Source organism: Bacillus rossius, chromosome 2, assembly GCF_032445375.1.
Source record: "Bacillus rossius redtenbacheri isolate Brsri chromosome 2, Brsri_v3, whole genome shotgun sequence".
NCBI lineage: Eukaryota > Metazoa > Arthropoda > Insecta > Phasmatodea > Bacillidae > Bacillus > Bacillus rossius.
In genome coordinates, this window is record NC_086331.1 from 58039896 (window position 1) to 58060085 (window position 20190).

The following is a 20190-nucleotide window of genomic DNA, read 5'->3' on the forward strand; positions in this document are numbered from 1 at the left end:
ACAGCCATTTTCATTTTTACAAACAGGTAATTTATTTGCACTTAAATGCCAGAAAGCAGATTTCGTAATGTTGTTTCAAGCTATCTATTCATCCAATTAGTTTATTACATTTGGTGCACTGATACAGTATTTTTTGTCCATTATTCGGGCATCTACTTCTTTCATGCCAACGAGCACTGAAGTTGTGATGAATGATGTATCACAGTATTTGCACCAATGCCTTGAACATGTCAATGCTCATCTGTTGCACATTGAAGTCAATGAGGTTGCTGACGAAACTTCAAGCGATGGAACAACCTCTGCTGTTAGTGGTACAGATGATGTTGGGATGTCCGCATCCACCAGCATCACTGCCATCAGGGTTTGCACCATCGATTGTAGACCATCCATCAAAGTCAACATTGGAACAGCAACTAAATCTCACAATCCTTAAGAGAGACTATCTGTGCTGTGGAATGAGAGTCCTGTCGACTGGAACTCACTTATATACCCGTGGCTGCTGGTATACTACATAAGACTTTTTAATTTTTATTTTTTAGGTTAAAATACAGGTATCTTAAAACTCTAGAAATAAAAACACACAATGTTCAAGTCACACAAATTTATTTTAAAAAATTAACAAATACATATCAGGTTAAAGTAATAAGCATTTTCATAAGCAAAGACTTTAAAGTTGAACGGGCTGCCTCGTCGACTGTGGATACTGTCTCATCAATTCCAGTTCCAACTGGTTCACTGGTCTCGAGCTCAGGAACACAAGTATCCGACTGGTCATCTTCTTTGGCAACAACTGCTTTGTTGAGACAAGGACGACGACATCTACAACCACGGCTGCAACTTTGATTTGACTCGGTGCTTGTTGAGACAGGATCACTGACTGAACTTACTTCGACGAGACATATGTTGTTTAGACGTCTGTGTAGATGCATCACAGGTCGCAACAAGTTGCAACAAGTCCAACTTTGGTGTTGCACGTGCAGAAAAAGTGACTACTTCTTCAATGCTGGCTGGAAGGATTATATGCGGTCTCTAGTTTTGCAGCAATCTACGAGACGCTGAGTCAGTTTGTAGGACATCGGAAAGGGCAAAAACCGCCAGTGCTGAGCGCCTCCATCGCAGGTTTCCATATATGTGCACAGATATCTAGCATTCCAGAAGCTGTACTCAACACTGCTGAAACACTTTTACGCTTACTTATGCATTGGCAGGATGAAACGAAAACATCTTCTTGAAGGTTTGACGACAACTGAAGTCACGAATGGTTGCATGCCTTTTATAAATGCAGGCTTCTACTCACACTTTGAGGATGAATCCATTTTGGCTCTGAAAACCTTGCAAGTTGCAGAACATCTTGATGCTAGCAATATTTGGCCATAACTAACCTAATCTCAAAAACACACTAGTATTTACAAGAAAATTTTCACAAGCTTGTCTCAACAATTGTATGATGCAAGTTGATTGTGAAATATTAAACAACAAGCATAAACGTTTGGTGGAATATTTCTACTCTTTGACATCTCAGTGATACAGATGATGATGTGTGAATTTATTTGATCGTCCTGTTTGGGAATTTCAAACACCATTAACGGAGCACTGTTCTTGAAAATGTTGGTACTCAGTATCTGTGGCTGTCTGTGAACATAGTATGATTGATGGAACTTGGTATACATTTGATATGCCAGAAGAAATCTACCATTTTCAAAGTCCATGTTCATGTCCGTTGTCAAATATGATGGAATTTCATTGATAAAAAACTATGAACTTATACGAAACATAAATTGTAAATGATAATTACAAAGATGATTATAGCCATTCCTTAGCACCTTCCAATGAACTAGTAGTAGTAAAACTGGGTAGTGGTTTAAAGTATTTAGATGTTGATAGTACAGGCTGCATGGAAAATGCAATAATATTAACATCTATTTCTACATAAGTAGATGAAATTGAAAGAAAAAAAGGGGTCTACAAGATTAAAGATTGTTGTGGGACACTGGCATCAAACATGCAGAAACATTGAGGTTGGACACTATGAAAATGATGTTTTGAATGATTATTCATTATAGTGATAGTAAATATTTTAAAAAATATGTTTGCAACAGAAGTATTTGATTAAAAATCATGAGAGATCAAAAAATTATTGGTGGCCAGGCTAAAACTTTCACATGCTTTTAAAAAAACTTGCGATTTATCTGTCATGGATGACGTATATATTATAATAATGGAATTCAAAATGGTATGCTTTGTAATATAAATGTATCTTCATTCTTTACAGTCAAAAGTAATTGGTTATTTCATGTTGCAAAATGACCAGAATATTATTAAATTTTATAATTGAGAATAATATTATTTAAACTTTTCTATTTTAATAAACACATGGATTTTTAATGTATGTGATTACTGTAAAAAGTGTGTGTGTGTGAGATTATCATGATTGTGAATCTTTTGTGTATGACATAATAAGAACAATATTAGAAAGGTCTGTGTTAATATTATTGGTCTATATAAAGTTAAATCATGTGTAGGGTAATTAATACTTCTGACTGAAAAATGTGTAAATATATTACATTTCAAATTATACATTGTTGGCTCTATGTAGTATTGAAGCTAAAGTAGGAATACAACATTTATTTTATTTATAATTTATTTTTTATGTATGTGAAAGGATGAATTAAAGAGTAATGAATGATATTGGTATTCCCTATACTATTATTATAATATAAACAAAAACATAAACCACATCACTGGAAACATACAATTGGGATTCTCATTTAATAGAATCTCACTGGTAGGCCCACTGTATGGGAGTATGAGATCATAATACATAGCTCTTAACTACGTGGAGCCATAATACATACGGTTATACTAAACATAGGGCCTAAACATGCATGCGTCTCAAACACAGGGCCTCATTATAGATGGGCCTCAAAATATTGTGTTTCAATATTTCGATGAGAAATTCCCATAATTCTGTTGTACCTGTCATACTGTTTTCATGATACTAGCTGCAATTAATCCTGTGGTTCTTCAGAGATCCGTAGAAATATAATGTAGCTGAGCCTGTTTTCAAAAAAATAGAGAGGCTTGGATATCAGAATGTTATGGCCGGGGTCAAGATTCTTTTCCACCCAAAGTTGTTTTCGGTTTCAAGTGAATATTAAAAATGATGACTGGATAAAGATTCAAACCCATGTTCTCTTGAATGGTAGTGCAGTGTTTTCTAATTACTTGACCACTTTGCTTGGGAAATATAAGCTGTATTTTCAATGTTTGTGTTCTGACTAATAGAGGGAAAGCAATATTTTGAAAATTTTGTTTTCCCTCTCAGTTTGCTACAATTATTTTCTTTGAACATTATCTTTCTTACCAGCTGAAAGTGTGTACGTAAGATATCAGATGACACTTTTGAGTCTATTCAATTACTATTGGATGCCAACAATAATTCCTATTTTAGTTTTAGACCCCACAAGGATAGGAAAATAATTATTAATGTATATTGATAACGAAACATATTTTCTTAGTAGATTGATTTTCAATGCTAAAACCTCATTTAAAAAAAAATATAATGGTTGTATTATGTGTACTTATTATACAGTAAGATTTGCAAGTCTTTAAGTGAGGAATGAACTGGTTTTATGATTTGAACAGTAACTATTCTGTTCAAAGTTTGTTTATATAAAAAGTAATTTTTTTTCTTGAAATTAAGGTAACAGTAAGAGGTTATATTGCTATATGGTTTAGGTATGCAATTGCCTCTGTGTGTGGTCTTATTAATAGTACTGTGTGGCATTCATGTGAAATGTTTTGCCTGGAGTATCTTTGGGAAACATATGGAGAGTGGATAGTGTATAGAGTATGGGATGATAGTGCAGTGTCTTCTCCATACTTTGCCTTGCTTTGCTTTGGAAGTGTGAGCTGTATTTTTCACTGTTTGTATTCAGACTATTCGTGGGGAATGTTAGAGTATATTCTTACAAATTTTATCAATATTATTTTTTTCACAGTCATTTTTAAAGTTCTTAATCTTATTAAATTTACTTTTTTTTTTATAGAAAGCATGAGACTTCAATTACTTACTGAATTGCAAGCTCTCTGTTTTACTACTGTAACAAGTTTAATGGTTTGGTTGGGTGAAATATTCTCCAAAATATTTAGTATATAATTTTTTTAGTTAATTTTTCTTTTACACTTAGCTTCTGTTGCAGTGTTATGACTGTTTGTTAAATTGCGAATAAAATATTAGTGTTCCTTTAGGTGTTACATAACCCTACTTGAATAGCAGAGTGCTAGTATATTAGCAAAGTCTTTAAAAACTTTCAGAAAGTTGTCACGATTGACAGCAAATTTTGAGCCTATGGCTAAGTAATTATGTTAAATGAATGAGTGAAAGGTGCAGGATATTCCGAAAGGTTTATGAGAACTGTAACTTGCATGGTTTGGGTTGAATTCACTGTTGTTTTCGTCAATATTGTAGTCTCCATCTTCAGCTTGGTACATAGAGTTCTTGTTGAGTCTTAGGCCACATCTTCGAGATGTTATTGCTAACTGTTGATACCTTTGGCTTATTTACAAGTGTTCATATAAAGATGGGGTGAAGCTGTGGTCTAGGGAGTTCTGTGATTCTGTCTTATATGAGAATTTGGTTTTCTTCCTAGACAATTCAGATGGTAAATAATGTTTTTTAAACTAGTTCTATGTTCTGGATGGTTGGTTAGGCATCCTGGCTTTGGGCACATCCTGGCCTTGGGCACATTGCGAATATTGCAGGTTTTTGTGATAGTTACCCATTTATTGTTCAGGGTTTATTCACTTCTGCCAGTGGTGCTGTGCGTTGGCAACATATAGGTTTATTCAATTATTTTTTTAATAGTTATTTATTTTGGAATTGAATTTAAGATTTTTATTTCATCTCACTCTTTAGGTTATTCTAAATATATATATATATATTTCTGCATTATTCTTTGTTGCTTGGTGTGTACATTATGTTCCTTGCAATAAGGTTTGGTTTTTGTTATTCTTTCGGGGTCAGTCAGTACTAGACCTATGTATAATACCACATGGAGGCTTCTTGGTGGTTAACAATGCATATATATATACATATATAGGTTCATCGAGTGCTATTGTAAAGTATTTTAGCCGGTTTCTGGAAGGGAAATAGTCATCATTCTGTGATGCATTAAAGCTTCTTTTTTACTGATCTACTTTTGTCTTTCACCTTTGTGTGTTTGAAATGTCTGGAATAGGTTTATTTCTGAAGTGATTACATAGTTATGATAATTCTTTTTAGTATAAATTAATCATTACATAACTCTAAATAACCTAGCTCATTGTTAAAATGGAGAGTTTGAACCTTTTCTTTCACAACCCTTTGGGGTATACTAAAGTTTTTTTAATATATTCATTGGGGTGTAGCGTGATCTATTCATGACAACTTTAAATATGGTGGTATGGTTTCATATACATATACGTACTCAAGTGTCATTGTCCTACATTGCATATTTTAATAGTTATTATTTTATTGGTAGTTCACTGCAGATAATTCAAAATTTATCACATTATCTCGTGTTAAGTATACCTACACAACATTTTAAAAGCTAAACCAACTAGCACATCGGATTATTTAAACTATAAGTTTTGTTCTGAGTGTCTGCGAACATGCATAACTTCATTAAAATGGATTTCGAAAAGACCACAGGTGTCTGGAGTTCGTAATACATTTTAAATTTACCTAAATGTGATGCAGATTCTCTCGTCCCACGTATAATTTTTTTTATCTATATGTTAATGCTACATTTAACTGAACAAGACTGTTTAAGTCTGTTCAATAAAGTGATGACTATAAATTGTTGAGGGTGTGAACCTATGGAGTATATATATAGCATCCTACGCTTATTGGGATGTGTTGGAATATTTAACTATATAGGTTCTTATTTAAAATTGAAATATCCCTAAAAGACTTTATGCTAAAAATCATACATTTATTTTAATTTCCACTAAACATATTTTCTAAATATAGTATGCTTGTTAACTAGAGCTAACACTAACCTTCTAAGAATACAATTTTAGTTAAAGCCTACAGGTATCAAGAGAGTAATCACTATAGACTCTCCTATCACTATGCATTATTTATAAAACATTTTATTATTACATTCTAAAGCTATCACTATGTTTTTCTTGTAAGCATATGTCTATAGATTTTTTAACAAAACATTTTTATTTACCCCAGTACATCTTTAATTATCTACTATTATACATAGCTCTGATTATTCACCTATCACTGTTAAGATTTTTTCTAATTCTATAAAGAGATTAATTTTTAGCTAACACTATACATACTTAATATTTATTTACAAAAGTTAGGTAGCACTATCCTTAATAAACATACCTATAAATGTTTTAATATTGAACAATATGAATTTTTTTTTTCCAAAGAGGCACATATTTATATGAGAGCTAACACTCTTCTTATTTACAACACTACACACATGCTCTGAATATATTGCTTAAATTAAATTTAAGAATTAGTAAATTTTAATAAACATTGTATGACTATTACAAAAGAGCTAGGACTATATGAATTAATGTAATACTATAACTGAACGTGATAAGCATAGTTACTTAAACTTGCAGTCTTTCTCCTTATAAGCATATGTTATTTAACATTACTTTTTATTTACTTAATATAATTTGCTATACCTATAACCAAGAACTAGTACTCTCCTTACTTAAAACACTATGAGGACTTATCTAATGACACATTAAAGAGTATTTAATAAGCCAGAGCTAGTAGTCTACCTATAAGCATGTCTTACTATATACAATTTTATTTAATAACAATATAGGTATAACTATAACATATTTTATTTATATCCCTATAAAAAGTTTACTTGAAAAGAGTATGATTATAAAACATTATACTCACATATATTACTAAAATAGATTTTATTTAATAATGACTGTATTATAGCTGAGTTAGCACTAAAGAATTGTATGTTTTTATTAACAACTGTGTGGTTGGTTTGCTAGTATACATATGGTGGTTTCATCAGATGAAATAGGCATACTTTATATTATTTACAAAGAAAAATATCACTATAGACATTTCTTTTAATAAATTTACTACTATTATTACTAGTCAACTATCTTATAAGCATACATACACTATATCTACTACTATACTAATAGAATTCAAACAGGATATGAAAGAGGATGCCTATATCTACCACTAAAACTATAAGCATATGTATAAAGACTTTAACAAGGAAATTTCTTATGCATACTTCTAATGCATGTAAATAAATGTATCATTAGGTGCATTATGCTTACACCTCTTTATACAAAATGGCGTCTTTTTGAATCAAAGATGGCGGGGGTTATAGCGCACAATGATAGTGCATTGCCTGTGTGCTCTGTGCATGTATGGGAATGGGTCTTTAGATGCATTATACTAACACCACTCCATCCAAGATGGCAACGATTAAAATCCAAGATGTTGGGGGATGCAGCACATTGCTTGTGCACTCTATGTGTGTATGGGAATGAGTCCTAGCAGATGAAAAGCACATCCAAGATGGCGCTTCCTAGCAACACTAAAGTTAGTGGCGCACTCTGGTAGCCTGGGCTGAATTAAAGATGGCGCCCTCTGTATTTTTTTTTTTAACTTTGAATTTGGTGCTCTCTAGCTGATGACTGCTGCACTAAAGATGGTGGTGCACTCTGGCAGACTGGGCTGGCATTTGAGATGGCACCCTCTGGGAAACTATTTTAAACATAGCACCTCCTACCACACATCACTAGTACTATACAAACTTTGAAAGCATATATTCCTTATTTATTTCCTTCTTCTCCAACTGATCTGATAGCCAACATGTTTGCATCTCCGGGTTTGGAGCTTGGCCACTTCACTCCACAATGTCAACCATGTCGTCCCCTCCACTCCACGAGTTGTTTTGAGTTCCCACATGATGGTCAATACCTAGGTCACTTCCCCTCTCCACCGTTTGAAGGGGTCTGTTTAACATGCCAGATCATTACCCCTCACCCCCCCCCCCCCCCCCCCCCTTTACAAAACACTTTCCTCAGCGTCGCTCACTCCCCCTACTTGTATGGTCCCAGCAGGAAAGGCTGGTACTCGTGCAGTTCCATTTTTGTAATGTTGTCATCACACAAATGACTAGGTCTTCCACATTGCAGATTTCATCTTTCAAATTTATTTGGCACTTGATCTACACTGAGAAGAAACTTTATTCTGTCGGGTGTTAATGGACCGACGTCTGGTTCAGAACTAGTCTTTTGCACAGTAGTCTTTTATAACTGCACTGTGTCACACTCTTTATGCCCATCGCTTCATTTTGAAAATTCACCAAACGTCCTTACTGGTCAACGATTCTGACAACTTTGTGTGCGCACTTCACAATGACTGGAACGTAAATGATACTTTGTGATACTTCAACCTGTTTATATCCTGATGAGACCATCGGTGAAAATTTGTGTAGCATGTTAATTAGTCTTTCGTTGAGATACGTTCCACTTTCCAAATTACAGTTTATTCGTATGTTATTCCTGCAGTGTAAACCTTTGGTTCGAATCCTAGCATCGTATCTATGGTCCCTGTCTTCGTAAAGTCAACATTTTCACTGCATGTTAGAATTAATGCTTTTTGGGTGTTTGGATTTTCACGTACTTCAAAGTCTACACCCGGTGGTTAACTTTTCCCTGATGTAATTTGTAATGTCCCATTACTTTTCAGGAAGCAGATCATGCAGTTATCTTCGTCGATATTTGGTATGGCATTATACGTTTGAACATCTTCAAGTCCAATACACCATTCTCCATCAAACTACAGAGGCGGAAAATGGACCACCCGCGGTTTCGAAGTGTGACCTGGCAACATAAGTGTTATAGGCATGACTGATTAATATTCATAAATGTACAGTCTTTAAATACAAAAAAAAATTAGTTATAATTTTTATTTAGTTTAAAAAGCCAGGGCTTAAGTGACTACCGTTTATTTGCTTAGGCGACTGTTCGGTTTTGTAATTGTAGCACTATGTTGTCCCATGTAGGTATTAAGTTCTGATGAAATTCTCAAATCACAGAAACTGTTGTAGTATATACTCAGTTTTTTTCCAGACTATATGTATGCTACCCAGTGCGTGCCATCACCTGTCGATGCATCTAAATTAATAATGGCACACTCAGGAGTCTTTGGTGTGCTAGATAAATTATCTAGCATCACCACTCCTCTGAAATGTGGTATTTTCGGTCTTTGAGCGTACCTAATAAAATCTATATTGAAATGGGTGTTTTGGCAGAGAAAATAAGATTTTTTCATTTGTTTCTTTCACATGCCTTGACTTGCTTTATGATGTTGCAAGTAGAGTCCTACGCCGTTTTACTTACCCATGCCAATGGCCTCCATTCTGGCATTGTATCTTCGTGCTTTCTCCAACTGCTGGCGCTCATTCTTTGAAGTGTTGACTGCCTGCACTATACCGCTTGTAGCACCGATGAGGCCACCTAGAACGCCCAATGAAGGTGAAGGCAAAGGCAAAGGTAGAAATCCGCCAATAATATTCTTGTTGAGTAACTGTCTTTTTTTCTTAGCATTTTGCATGCCTGTGCCAGTCTTGTGTGAATTAGCCTTGGTCTTGTGGGTCCTGGCTTAACCAGTACCCATTTCTAATTTAGTCTTGGCCTTCGTGATTTTGGATACACCCCGTGCTGTGAATTTCTCTCCTAGTCCTGTGCTTGACAATTTACTTATATCTTTGGCTTTCTGAGCCAATATCTCATCAGCCCGGTGCCTTGAACCGAGATCCTTGCTGAGGGAATACGCAATATCGTGCTGCTTACACTTTTTGTCAAAAGAATTAATGCCCACATCACCTTGAGCTAGTCATTTGGCTAGTTTCATTCCTAGACCACAGAATCTCTAGCCCGGAATCTGTAGCTCGAACGGTAGATTATTATTTATCAGTGAGTTTACAAATCCTGCACCCCATGTGTTTTTTGTTCTTACCTCTTCGAGACATTACACACAAATGAGCTAACAGTATGTGTTTGCTTTTATACAATTTTGTCAGTACAGTGCAAGTTGTCAAGAAAGAAGTGAGTTTGCCCTTGCAAATAGCACAGGACGATGAAGACAGTGCACGCTAATCGTGGCACAAATCGTTATTGCCTTCTACCGTACGATGCATTGTGCAGGCCCATCCAAATGTGGAAAAACATGTGTTCTACTGAGTTTTCTGGAATAACCAAATGGTCTTCAGTTCGAGAACATGTACCTCTATTCCAAGTCATTGCAACAGCCAAAGTACCAGAGCCTGGCCACGATTTTACAATTGGTGGAAGGCCTGGAGTATTTTCTGTTTAATGATAATGCAAATGTGGTGCCTCCTAGCGAGACAAGAGCCAATTCTGTAATAGTTTTTGACAATGTCGTGTACGAGAAGCAAGACATAATACAAGAGTTCTTTTCCATGGGAAAACATGCCAAAGTAGACTGCATATACCTGTGTCAAACATACAGCCGAATACCGAAGCATCTGCTGCGTGACAATGCAAATGTCATAGCACTTTTCTGCAGGGATGAACTTAATTTACATCACACTTACAACCTTCAAGTACATACCGACCTAACATTTCAGGACTTCAAAGACATGTGCTGGAAAAATGAGCACGGATTTCTAGTTGAAATCAAGGACTGGCTTCTATATAAAGGCAGGTACAAAAAAGGTTTCAATAAGTTTATAGTCAACCAAGAGTCATAGTATTTTGAAATTCAGTCGTAGCAGTCGTGCTCCTGAACTTCATACTGTTCTTAAGTCTCATGACACTGATATCCGGAAATATATTTCCCTACTTGGCCAAAAAGTAGAAAGTATGAAAAACGAATTAAAAGTACCTGCTAGCCATCGAACAGCAAGTGGAGTCCTCATATTCTCAAATTGGCAACATGAACAAGGTATTGAATGCACAAAGACATGATGATTTGAGGACCTTTAAAAGTAGTCTGAATGCATTACTAACTCACTTGGCAATGAAAACATCTTGTTAACTACAGGGAAGAAGTTTCTGCGGACAAATAAAAAGTATAAAACAAAGTCTTACAATATGTTTTCAACCAGTACAATGTCGGACTTGGCCAGTGATCTTCATCGTGCAATACAGTCTGTTCGTGCAAAATATCTACTTGCTAGAAGAGCCAGACTTTCATGTGAAATGGAAAAAGAAGAGATATCTAAACCACTCACCAGTCGTCGCAACGATCTTAAAAATAAGGAAGAAGCACCCATCACAGTGAAGACAAAAGTTGACGATGAGATGCCAACTTCACAGAAGAGGAAATTTGATCCAGCTCTAAAATAAGAGGAATTTATGAGTATTGAGTTGATGTACAAAAAAATTACGGAAATGTGGACATAAGTTGATGCAATGGTCAGGCCATATTTGAAATATTTCACAAGTTAGAACAATGACACAACCTATGGAGTGTACTGAAAACATAAGTGGTTTATCGGTGCTAAAGAAATAGATTTTTTACCAGGAAATATCATATGCATAGAAGAGTACAAAACACATGGGACTTCAGGTCTGTACGAATTGCTGTTTCGCAAGGAACCTAAAGGCTATTCCCATATTCCCACAAGGATTTGCAAGAGTAAAAAAAAACTGCTAGAACTAACTAATGCACATTTTCACGATAACATCTAGAAAATATCATGAAAAAGTGAACATTCTCACGAATCTCTTCAGTGAACTAGCAGTACATGGTAAAGATTTAAAAAAAGCTAGAAAGTGGTCAGAACTTTGACTATGTGTATTGGGATGATCCAAATGAATTAGTCGACATGTTAAGACTTCTACTTGCTTCACTTAGTGCAGGAAACTACTCACCATCAACGAAATAGTCTCCATACTCCAAGAACTGAGGGAAGCTGGCTACATACAATGAGTTCAACCGGAATCGCTTGCAAACTTTACGCTCCTGCAAGATAGAAATACCTTCATCGCAAAGTCATAGTGCGTGGACTTTATGATTTATTAGAGGTGGATCTTGTTGACATACCATATTCCTGACTGAATAAAGGTTTCAAGTACATGTTGACAGTTATCTATGTGTATAGCAAGTACGCTTGGGCCAGACCTGTGAAATTGAAGAATGTGATCAATGTAACCAAGGCCATAACAGACATTTTGCGCAATGGACGTGTACCGTCACACCTGCAAACATCTCGGCAAAGGCTTTGATGAAGAAGTTTGGCATCAAACACTACACCACATTTAGTAATGTCAGAAGGTTTAACAGAACTTTGCACATCAAAATGTGATGACAGTTCACGGCTAACGGAAATTACAAGTGGCTGGATATCTTGCCAAAACTAGTAAACGAATACAATTCCACAGTACATTCTAACATGAAAATGAAGCCAAAAGACATAAAGGATGATCACCTCCTTCAAACAGTGTTTTCCAACACGAAGAAGAAAGATCCACGAAAGCATAAAGCTAACGTCGGTGATATTGTGCCGATCTCTAAGCAGAAAGACATCTTCGAGAATGGTTTCATTGCGAATTGGAATCGCTAACATTTTCGTGTTACCCACGTTCATGAATTGGATCCTAGAACCTAAAATCTCAAATATTTGAACAAGCCTATTCGCGGTGGCTTCTATGCCGAAGAGAATCAGCCTATGATGTATCCCAATACGTAGGAGAAGACTCTCAAATAACGAAATGGACGATCCTACATCAAGTGGTGGGGCTTCCCACATCGCATTAATTTATGAGTAGCAGATACATCAATTGTGAAATGCTGATTTCCTAGTATTTTACTTGTAAAAATTATATAATAAATTTTTGATTTGTAATTTAGTTGTTTTTTATTGAACCTGTTACTTTATTGGTAAACTGATGATATATTTAATTAAATAATTTAATTTTGTATTTACCAAGGTAAAGTGGTCGGTGCGCTGTGATTGAACTTCGCGCCACGCGGCGGGCTTTGGCACTCCTTCCCTTCCTCCTTTTCCCCCCCTCCCTGCGTCCAGTGCTGTGCTTGACTTCCCCTCTTGAGGTGTCCGCGCATGCGCGTGGCGCCCTCTGTTTTACTTAAAACTGCGTGTATTGCCTTGAAGGCTCTTCTTGTTCGTTAGCTCTCATGTAGATAGATCGTGATAACCAGTCGGTGCTGGTTTCGCACTGAATTAAGCATGTAGGTCAGATAGTTGATTGTAGAGAGAGTGTGACAGCGGGGAGACTGCACGTAAGTGTTTGTAAGGTGGTGACCCTTACAGTCATGTAACTCGTAATAGCTAAATTCTAAATTGTTTATTCGGCCGTCACCTTCTAAATTCCATTTGGCATTTTTTACCCTATTCGTTTTTTTTTAATTAATTGCTCTCTTTGCTACGTGTAGTTTGTCTGACGTTTCTCCCCGTCATGTCTTCACTCTTCATTAGGACTTGTCTTTCGCTTTTACGTAATGTATGTAATGTGTTAATTTGTTACATTTAGTGGGTTTTCTTTTGATGTCATGCTTTAAAGTAAGTTTCATACTGCCTAGTGTAGGTTAGGCCGCGGTCGCCTGCATGTCCATTTACGGGTTTTGTATTGTCTAATGAGGCATTTGTCTGTGCTAACGACATTCTTGGTCGCTGTGTGTTAACGTTAATTTAACTATAAAGTATTCTTTATTATCCAATACTATCCAATACTATCTGTCTAAAGTAAATACTAAAGTATTTGTAATATAAAAATATGTTCACGTATTTTGCCGTGACATTTGTACTACTGCTTTTGTTGCTAATTAATCAGTATTAATTTATATGTGAAAGAATGGTGTAATTGTATGAGGATTTACATGAGGCTTTTGCCCATGATTAAACGAAATGAGTTAATTTAAATACTTGCTAATTCAACCTTTGCATCTATCCTTGGCTATAATTAATTGGAATACCCTTTTGAACACAGTTTACTCAGCTCAAATTATTTTATTAATTTTTAAGGATTGTGTTACACGCGGTTGAAGGTTCTCGTGAAAGTACTTCACCTGTTGACACTTTCCTATGAAGCTCATGGAAGCCTTCAAAGGATCCAATCCAGATCTGGAATCGAACTAATCAAAAAATATATTAATGGGTAATTGTGTTATGATTTTTGAAATATTTTTCTGAATTTCTAGTTTAAAAATTACAGATTTTCAAGATGGCCAACAAGATGGCAGATGTCAAGGTAATAAATAATACTGCACTAGCAAGTAAAAATTAAACTAATATTGTGGCAGCACCCTCCAGCAGATGAAAAGAAAATGGGGATCCAAGATGGCTGCCACATAATACTGGCTGATGTAATATATTCTTTGATATTGATGGTGGGTGGTGGCTTCCATGGAGGTAGGATCTGTCGCCATTCTCAATTGAATGACCTCAGCCGGTTTAAACCCAGTACTCAGAGCTCCATGACGTGTCTTTTATTCAAAATTTATTAAATAAATTTTTTTATGAATTTTAATTTTTTTTCTAATTTTTTCAAAATATAATTACGGAGTTTCAAGATTGCGAACATAACTAAAATTGAAACAGTGATGTCACAATTCAAAACGGCGAATTGTGTTTTTTTTATTAAAATTTTATTGTATAATTTTGTAAAAATTTAAAAAATACAGTTTTTTTCTGATAATAATTAAGGATTTTCAAAATGACGACCGTAATGAAAATTTCAATAGTGACATCAAAATTCAAAACCTAAGATGACAGAAAGATCAAGAATTCAAAATGGTGGCCAAACAGAATAGTGGTTGTGATGTCACAATTAAAAATGACAGCAAAACAAAATGGCAGATCCAAAATGGTGGTCGAGGTCAAGATCATCCAAGATGGCTGCAGTGATGTCATAATTTAATTTAGTGGATGGCACCGCTGCACCTCACCCTAAACCCTGTGCCCAAAGCCTATTTTATACACTACTAACAATCAAGAAATTTTATTTATTTTTCTGTTTCACAATTATGTATCAAACTTGTCTTTGTATGCTAGGATTCAGCACAAATATTAACTAGCTAGTAAGCTGAGAGAAGTGAAGAGTAGTGGTGTATGATGCATGAATACTTTATCATTTATCTAGTTTTCAGACATGCTTTGTAGACGTGTCACTTGGAGTGCAGGATGAAGGTGCAAGCGAAGATGGTACAGCGGAAGGCTAAAGAGGTATGTGAAAATAGTTCCATGACATAAGCCAAGCTCAAAGATTTCAAAAGTTTTTACATAGACTGGTGAGGATGCTTTATAAAAATCAGCCAAGAAGTAAAATTACCTAAATGTGGTGGTGTTACAAACCCCACAGTACACCCATTCCCACAGGTCAATAATTGGATATTGCTTACCATAGACACTACTCATAAGCTGTAAATGATAGAAAAGTTAGCTGCACACTTGCAACACTACAGATCCTCTGTTGCTTATAAAATATATTTTTTTTTAATATTTGTTTTTACCAAGTTTGTTAAGTAAGGATAGGTTGATTGATATATTTAAATTTTAAATATTACTAATGATAATCAATTACATGTCAAACACAAGCATTTGGAATTGTTAAGGTTAAAATTTTGTGTTATGAAAAGTCTTAAGCATTCAGTTGTTAGTTAAATTAATGAGTGAATTGTGTTTCTATATTCTAATTTTGCTATAATTTTGACTTGCTGAACATATATGGGAAAATAGCCACAAAATTCTGCAGTACAGCAACCCGAATTTTTAAGCAGGCTCATGCTGTTTTAAAATCAAGTAGGTAAGCCCCATCTAGGCGCATAATTACCTAGGTGGGGGTAGGTATAGGTATAGATGTTATAAATATATGTAATAAAAAAATAAAAATAAAAATTAATAATAATAAAATTATTAATAAATAAATAAATAAATAAATAGGACAAGGGTAACACAAAACAAAGAAAGTGCATGTTTAGATATTAAGTTAATATTCAACTAATTGAACAAGTATTATCAAAACATATGTATATGCAATCAGGTAAAGAAATTAAGTGCAACTAAGGTAAACTTATCACATTAATTAGAGCAATTAACAGAGGTAACCAATTCTTACATCCTATATCAAAAGGTGTAGGCCCAATTAGGCAGGAGGTACGACCGCAAGGTCAGGTACTCCATATCAAACTGCAAAGGTTCCTCGGGAGCCAATCAACAGGTTGGTTCTCGGAGGACCCAGGCAAACAGAGTTCACACTCACACTCACTCAGTCGCACCTGTGTTTTCATACCATGTGCGTCTCTGCCTGAGGACGGGAGCAGATAGCAGTTCCCGAAACGTCGCTTGTTTCTGTTTTAGAAAACTATTGTATTTGTTTCGTCTTTTCGTTTTGTCGTGTTTTTGTCACATTTCAACTGTTGTACTGATATTTTTTGGGTTCAATTTTTTTGTGCTGTCATCATTTGTGGGGGTTTTTTCATTTTCTTCTGTTTTTTGGAAAAGTATTGTGTTTGTTTCATCTTTTCATTTTGTTGTGTTTTTGTCTCGTTTCAACTGTTGTGCTCAATTTTTTTTTTGGGTTCAATATTTTTGTGTTGTCATTATTTGTGGGGGTTTTTTCGTTCTGTTAGTCCATTTTTCTTTGTTTGTTGACCATATTCCTGTTATGGAATATTATGTGGTGTTTATATCCTGTTGACAACAGCAATTTTTTTTTGCTTAGTTTGTGTTTTTGTCTTTTGTGTTTTTTTGCAGTTTTCTTCTACAGACATAGATGTGCTTTAGCAATGGCGTATGTCCAAAAACTTACATCAAGTCAATTTTGAGTATGTTTCACTGCTTTTCAAAGTAAACATACTTCTGGTGCCGCAGTATTATTAGAAAATGCTGCAGGCAGTGGCACTGGCGCAGTTGTGAAATGATTTTTCATTATTTTTGTGTAATTTTGTCACCTGGAAAACATGCAAGTACAGTAAAACCTTTTTGTTGCGACCCCATTTATTGCGACCACCTCTCTATTACAACCAAATTTCTAGAAACCGTGAAAAAATTGCCGAAAAAAAGAAGAAAATCGGACAGAAAATAAGTTTCTTGTGGTGAGTAGCGTGTTACTGCGTTTCTCTTGCCAAGTGCTGTACTGCCGTAGGCAGCGCATATCTAAAAATAGATACCACTTCCTGTCGACCGCTGTCAGCACTTGACAACCGCCATTCCATGTCTCTTTGCCGGCAGGGTGCAGATAAAGGTTTTTGTGGCAACGTGTTTAAGTTTAGCTTTTTGCGAGTGTCTAGTGTGGTACGCAGTTAAGGCAAAGCTATCTGCTGGATTTCTCTTGATTTTGATTACTATCGGTTGACAATACACTGCGACCGACTGGATGCACGCCCGCCTCGACTTGTTTTAACTGCCGCAGCAATGTTTATTTTGACAGCTCAAGCAATTATCTTTTCCCGTGGGTTGATAGAAAAGGTCGCTTCACCCGGCATAAAAAAAAAAGGCTACGCCACTTATTCCCCACGCAGGAAACACACTGGCTGCCATCTGTCTACCCCACATTTATCTTTCTTCTAACATTCCACGTCTCGCCTCTTGCGCGAGCAATAACGAAGCGACCACGCATTGGGCCATTTTATGCTTTGTTTGGTGACAGCAGCTTGATTTTATTCGGTATATTCCTTTTCATAGGACCCTTGCTATTAAAATACATTTATATTTAAGTTTGAAAGCTTGTATATTCCTTGCCAGAGATGACTGAACTCGACCTTGGTGTGAAAAGTGACATATTTTGACCCCTCCCTCACCGCTTTAGTACCCTATTCATAATAGCCCAATTTTACGGGAGAAGGGAGGGTTAAAAGAGCATTTTCTCACTGAAGGTTTTTCAAAGGGGAGCGAAGTTGGGGTGTTATAAGGGAGGACACTAGATGGTTTGTGTGTCTGGGAGGGATGAGCTAGCCATGAAGAATGTTAACGAGGGGAGGGAGGGGTGACCTTATGCGTCATGAAGCCGCTGCCGCCAGCCAGCCGGGCGAGCTTCGTGTGCGCCCACTCGCGTTGCAGAACCTACAGCTGCCATATTTTTAAAGGAAATGTCCCATTATTTTTTTGTTATTCTTACATGAACATTATTGGAAGTATTAAAGCCGACACAAAAAAAAACTGTGTGTTAAAATTAACAGATTTTAATGATCTCTCATTTAGTTTTTTTTTTTTTAAATTTTTTCTGATTTTCACATTTTGGTCAAAATGTCCAATTGTTTGACGGTTCCCGAGAATGTATTCGTAAAATCACTGCTACGTTAAATCCGGGGTTCGTGACATCGGGGTTCTAGTGTATTTAACTACGGCAAGCAGAAAACGTACATGTAAACTAACCAGTAAAAATAAACTGTCTATTGACATATTTTCTTTAGAGGTGGCCTGTAGAGCAACGGACTTGTCATGAAGGTTTGAAGTGGGTTTAAAGCAAAGCCGTCTATCATTGTGAGTGACAGCATCCTGCCATTGTACGGCTGGTTTCTATCGAGTAGTGGTTTGGGAAAAGGGAGGGGGGGAGGAGGGTTTGAAATCAACTGAAAATTTCGGAAAACATCTATTACTACCCCCCCTCTATTACGACCCTATTCCTGGGAACCGTGAGGGGTCGTTTCAGAGAGGTTTGACTGTATACTGTGCAGTAATATTGTACAATGTTTGGAAGACATATTTTGGCAGCCAATCAAGATGAACCACGCCCTTGTGTAAAGTTTCATTCCAGAAACCATGGAAAAGTTGTTTTGTTTGTTAACCTAAGGGAGCACACCTTGAAAGTTAGCAATGTAAAATATTTCTTTGAAGGATATGGTTTATTAACATATAACATAATTTTGGTTGTGAATGGTCAGTTTGGCTAGATGATCACCTCACCCCCACAAAACAGAGGTCGTCTACTGTTCAATAGTTTGTCGCTCGATTTTTGTACTATCTGGTTGCATTGTCTTCAACTAAATTATGACTTCAGATTGTGAGATGATAATTTAATGCCCACTGGTCAGAGTTTAAACTTTTTTCTTATAGTATTTTTAGCTTAGTTAATTACTTGCAATAATCAGTGAAAGAAGAACACTCCCCACTTGAATGGACCAATGAAAACAAGGGTGTTGTGTTATTAAATATGTATATATGATTTGCCTGATAATAACTACAACATGTTAAATATATTTATTCCAAACATAAGAGTGAGAGTAAGATATACTTTTGCAAACTATCTTGGCACACAACATATTTGCAACAAATAACGAGCTGTAGCTATACAATACATACCACAATATCTAATTTTGTAGCACCTTGTAGTTTCTCCTTGTTATTGAAATCTGACTGCAGATAGATGTTGTTTTCATCAAAATACTCCCAATGCAAAACATCAAATCTTGTAATGGGTACACTGCTAGGCTGATTACCTGATAAGTTGTAAGAAGCATATTAGTTAATTTATAATTCCAGGATAAAGATATATGTTTGAACATTAGTTTTATGGAATCAACAGTCTAAAATTAGTCCAGATATTATTTTGGACACTATGCCATTGCTGGTTACACTGTATGCCATATACACATTATTTTAGAGAGTGGTGAAGCTTTAAATTTGTAGATATTAAGTGTGTATGCTACTATGTAATCTTTTTTGCACATTATTTAATATTTATGTGAAACAATATTAAACCTCTACTTTACTAAATGCAAAACAAATCCACATCAGAAAGGTCTTAAATGAAGATGATTTAATAGGAGACAATTTGGCTGGAAATAAAATGTAAGAAACATAACATTGCTTTTGGAGTTATATATAATATACAGACCTCTTGATCATTAGAAAATCTAATGAGGTTTTTTTTACAGAAATATTATATTATAACTGTAGGTGATTTCAACATAAACATGTAAAAAAATCTGAAGATTAATGGGACAAAATTTATTACTAAAATACCTACTTAATCCTATGGATTTAAGAAATTAATCACCATGCCAAAGAGAATTACTTTTACTACAAAAACACTAATTTATGTAATTGAAGTGAAGGACATAAGCAATGTGAGACTTTGTAGACAGTATGAACTCTTAGGGTTCACCAACCACAATCTTATTTGCTTTACTTGCTTGTGCAAATCACAATATGTGTTTATTTGTTACAAATCTATTGACAGTTATGTTACTTTTAAGATTGGCCA

At 35.5% G+C, this 20190-nt stretch overlaps 1 protein-coding gene across 1 annotated transcript in view; it reads right to left on the bottom strand.

Annotated features, from left to right (window-relative positions):
• The window catches only part of LOC134529308 (chondroitin sulfate synthase 2), an 83769-nt gene that overhangs the window by 27543 nt on the left and 36036 nt on the right, over positions 1-20190 (bottom strand). Inside the window, exon 5 of the mRNA XM_063363222.1 lies at positions 19287-19423. Within this exon, the coding sequence (XP_063219292.1) occupies positions 19287-19423 (137 nt within the window). The remainder of the gene's footprint in view (positions 1-19286; positions 19424-20190) is intronic.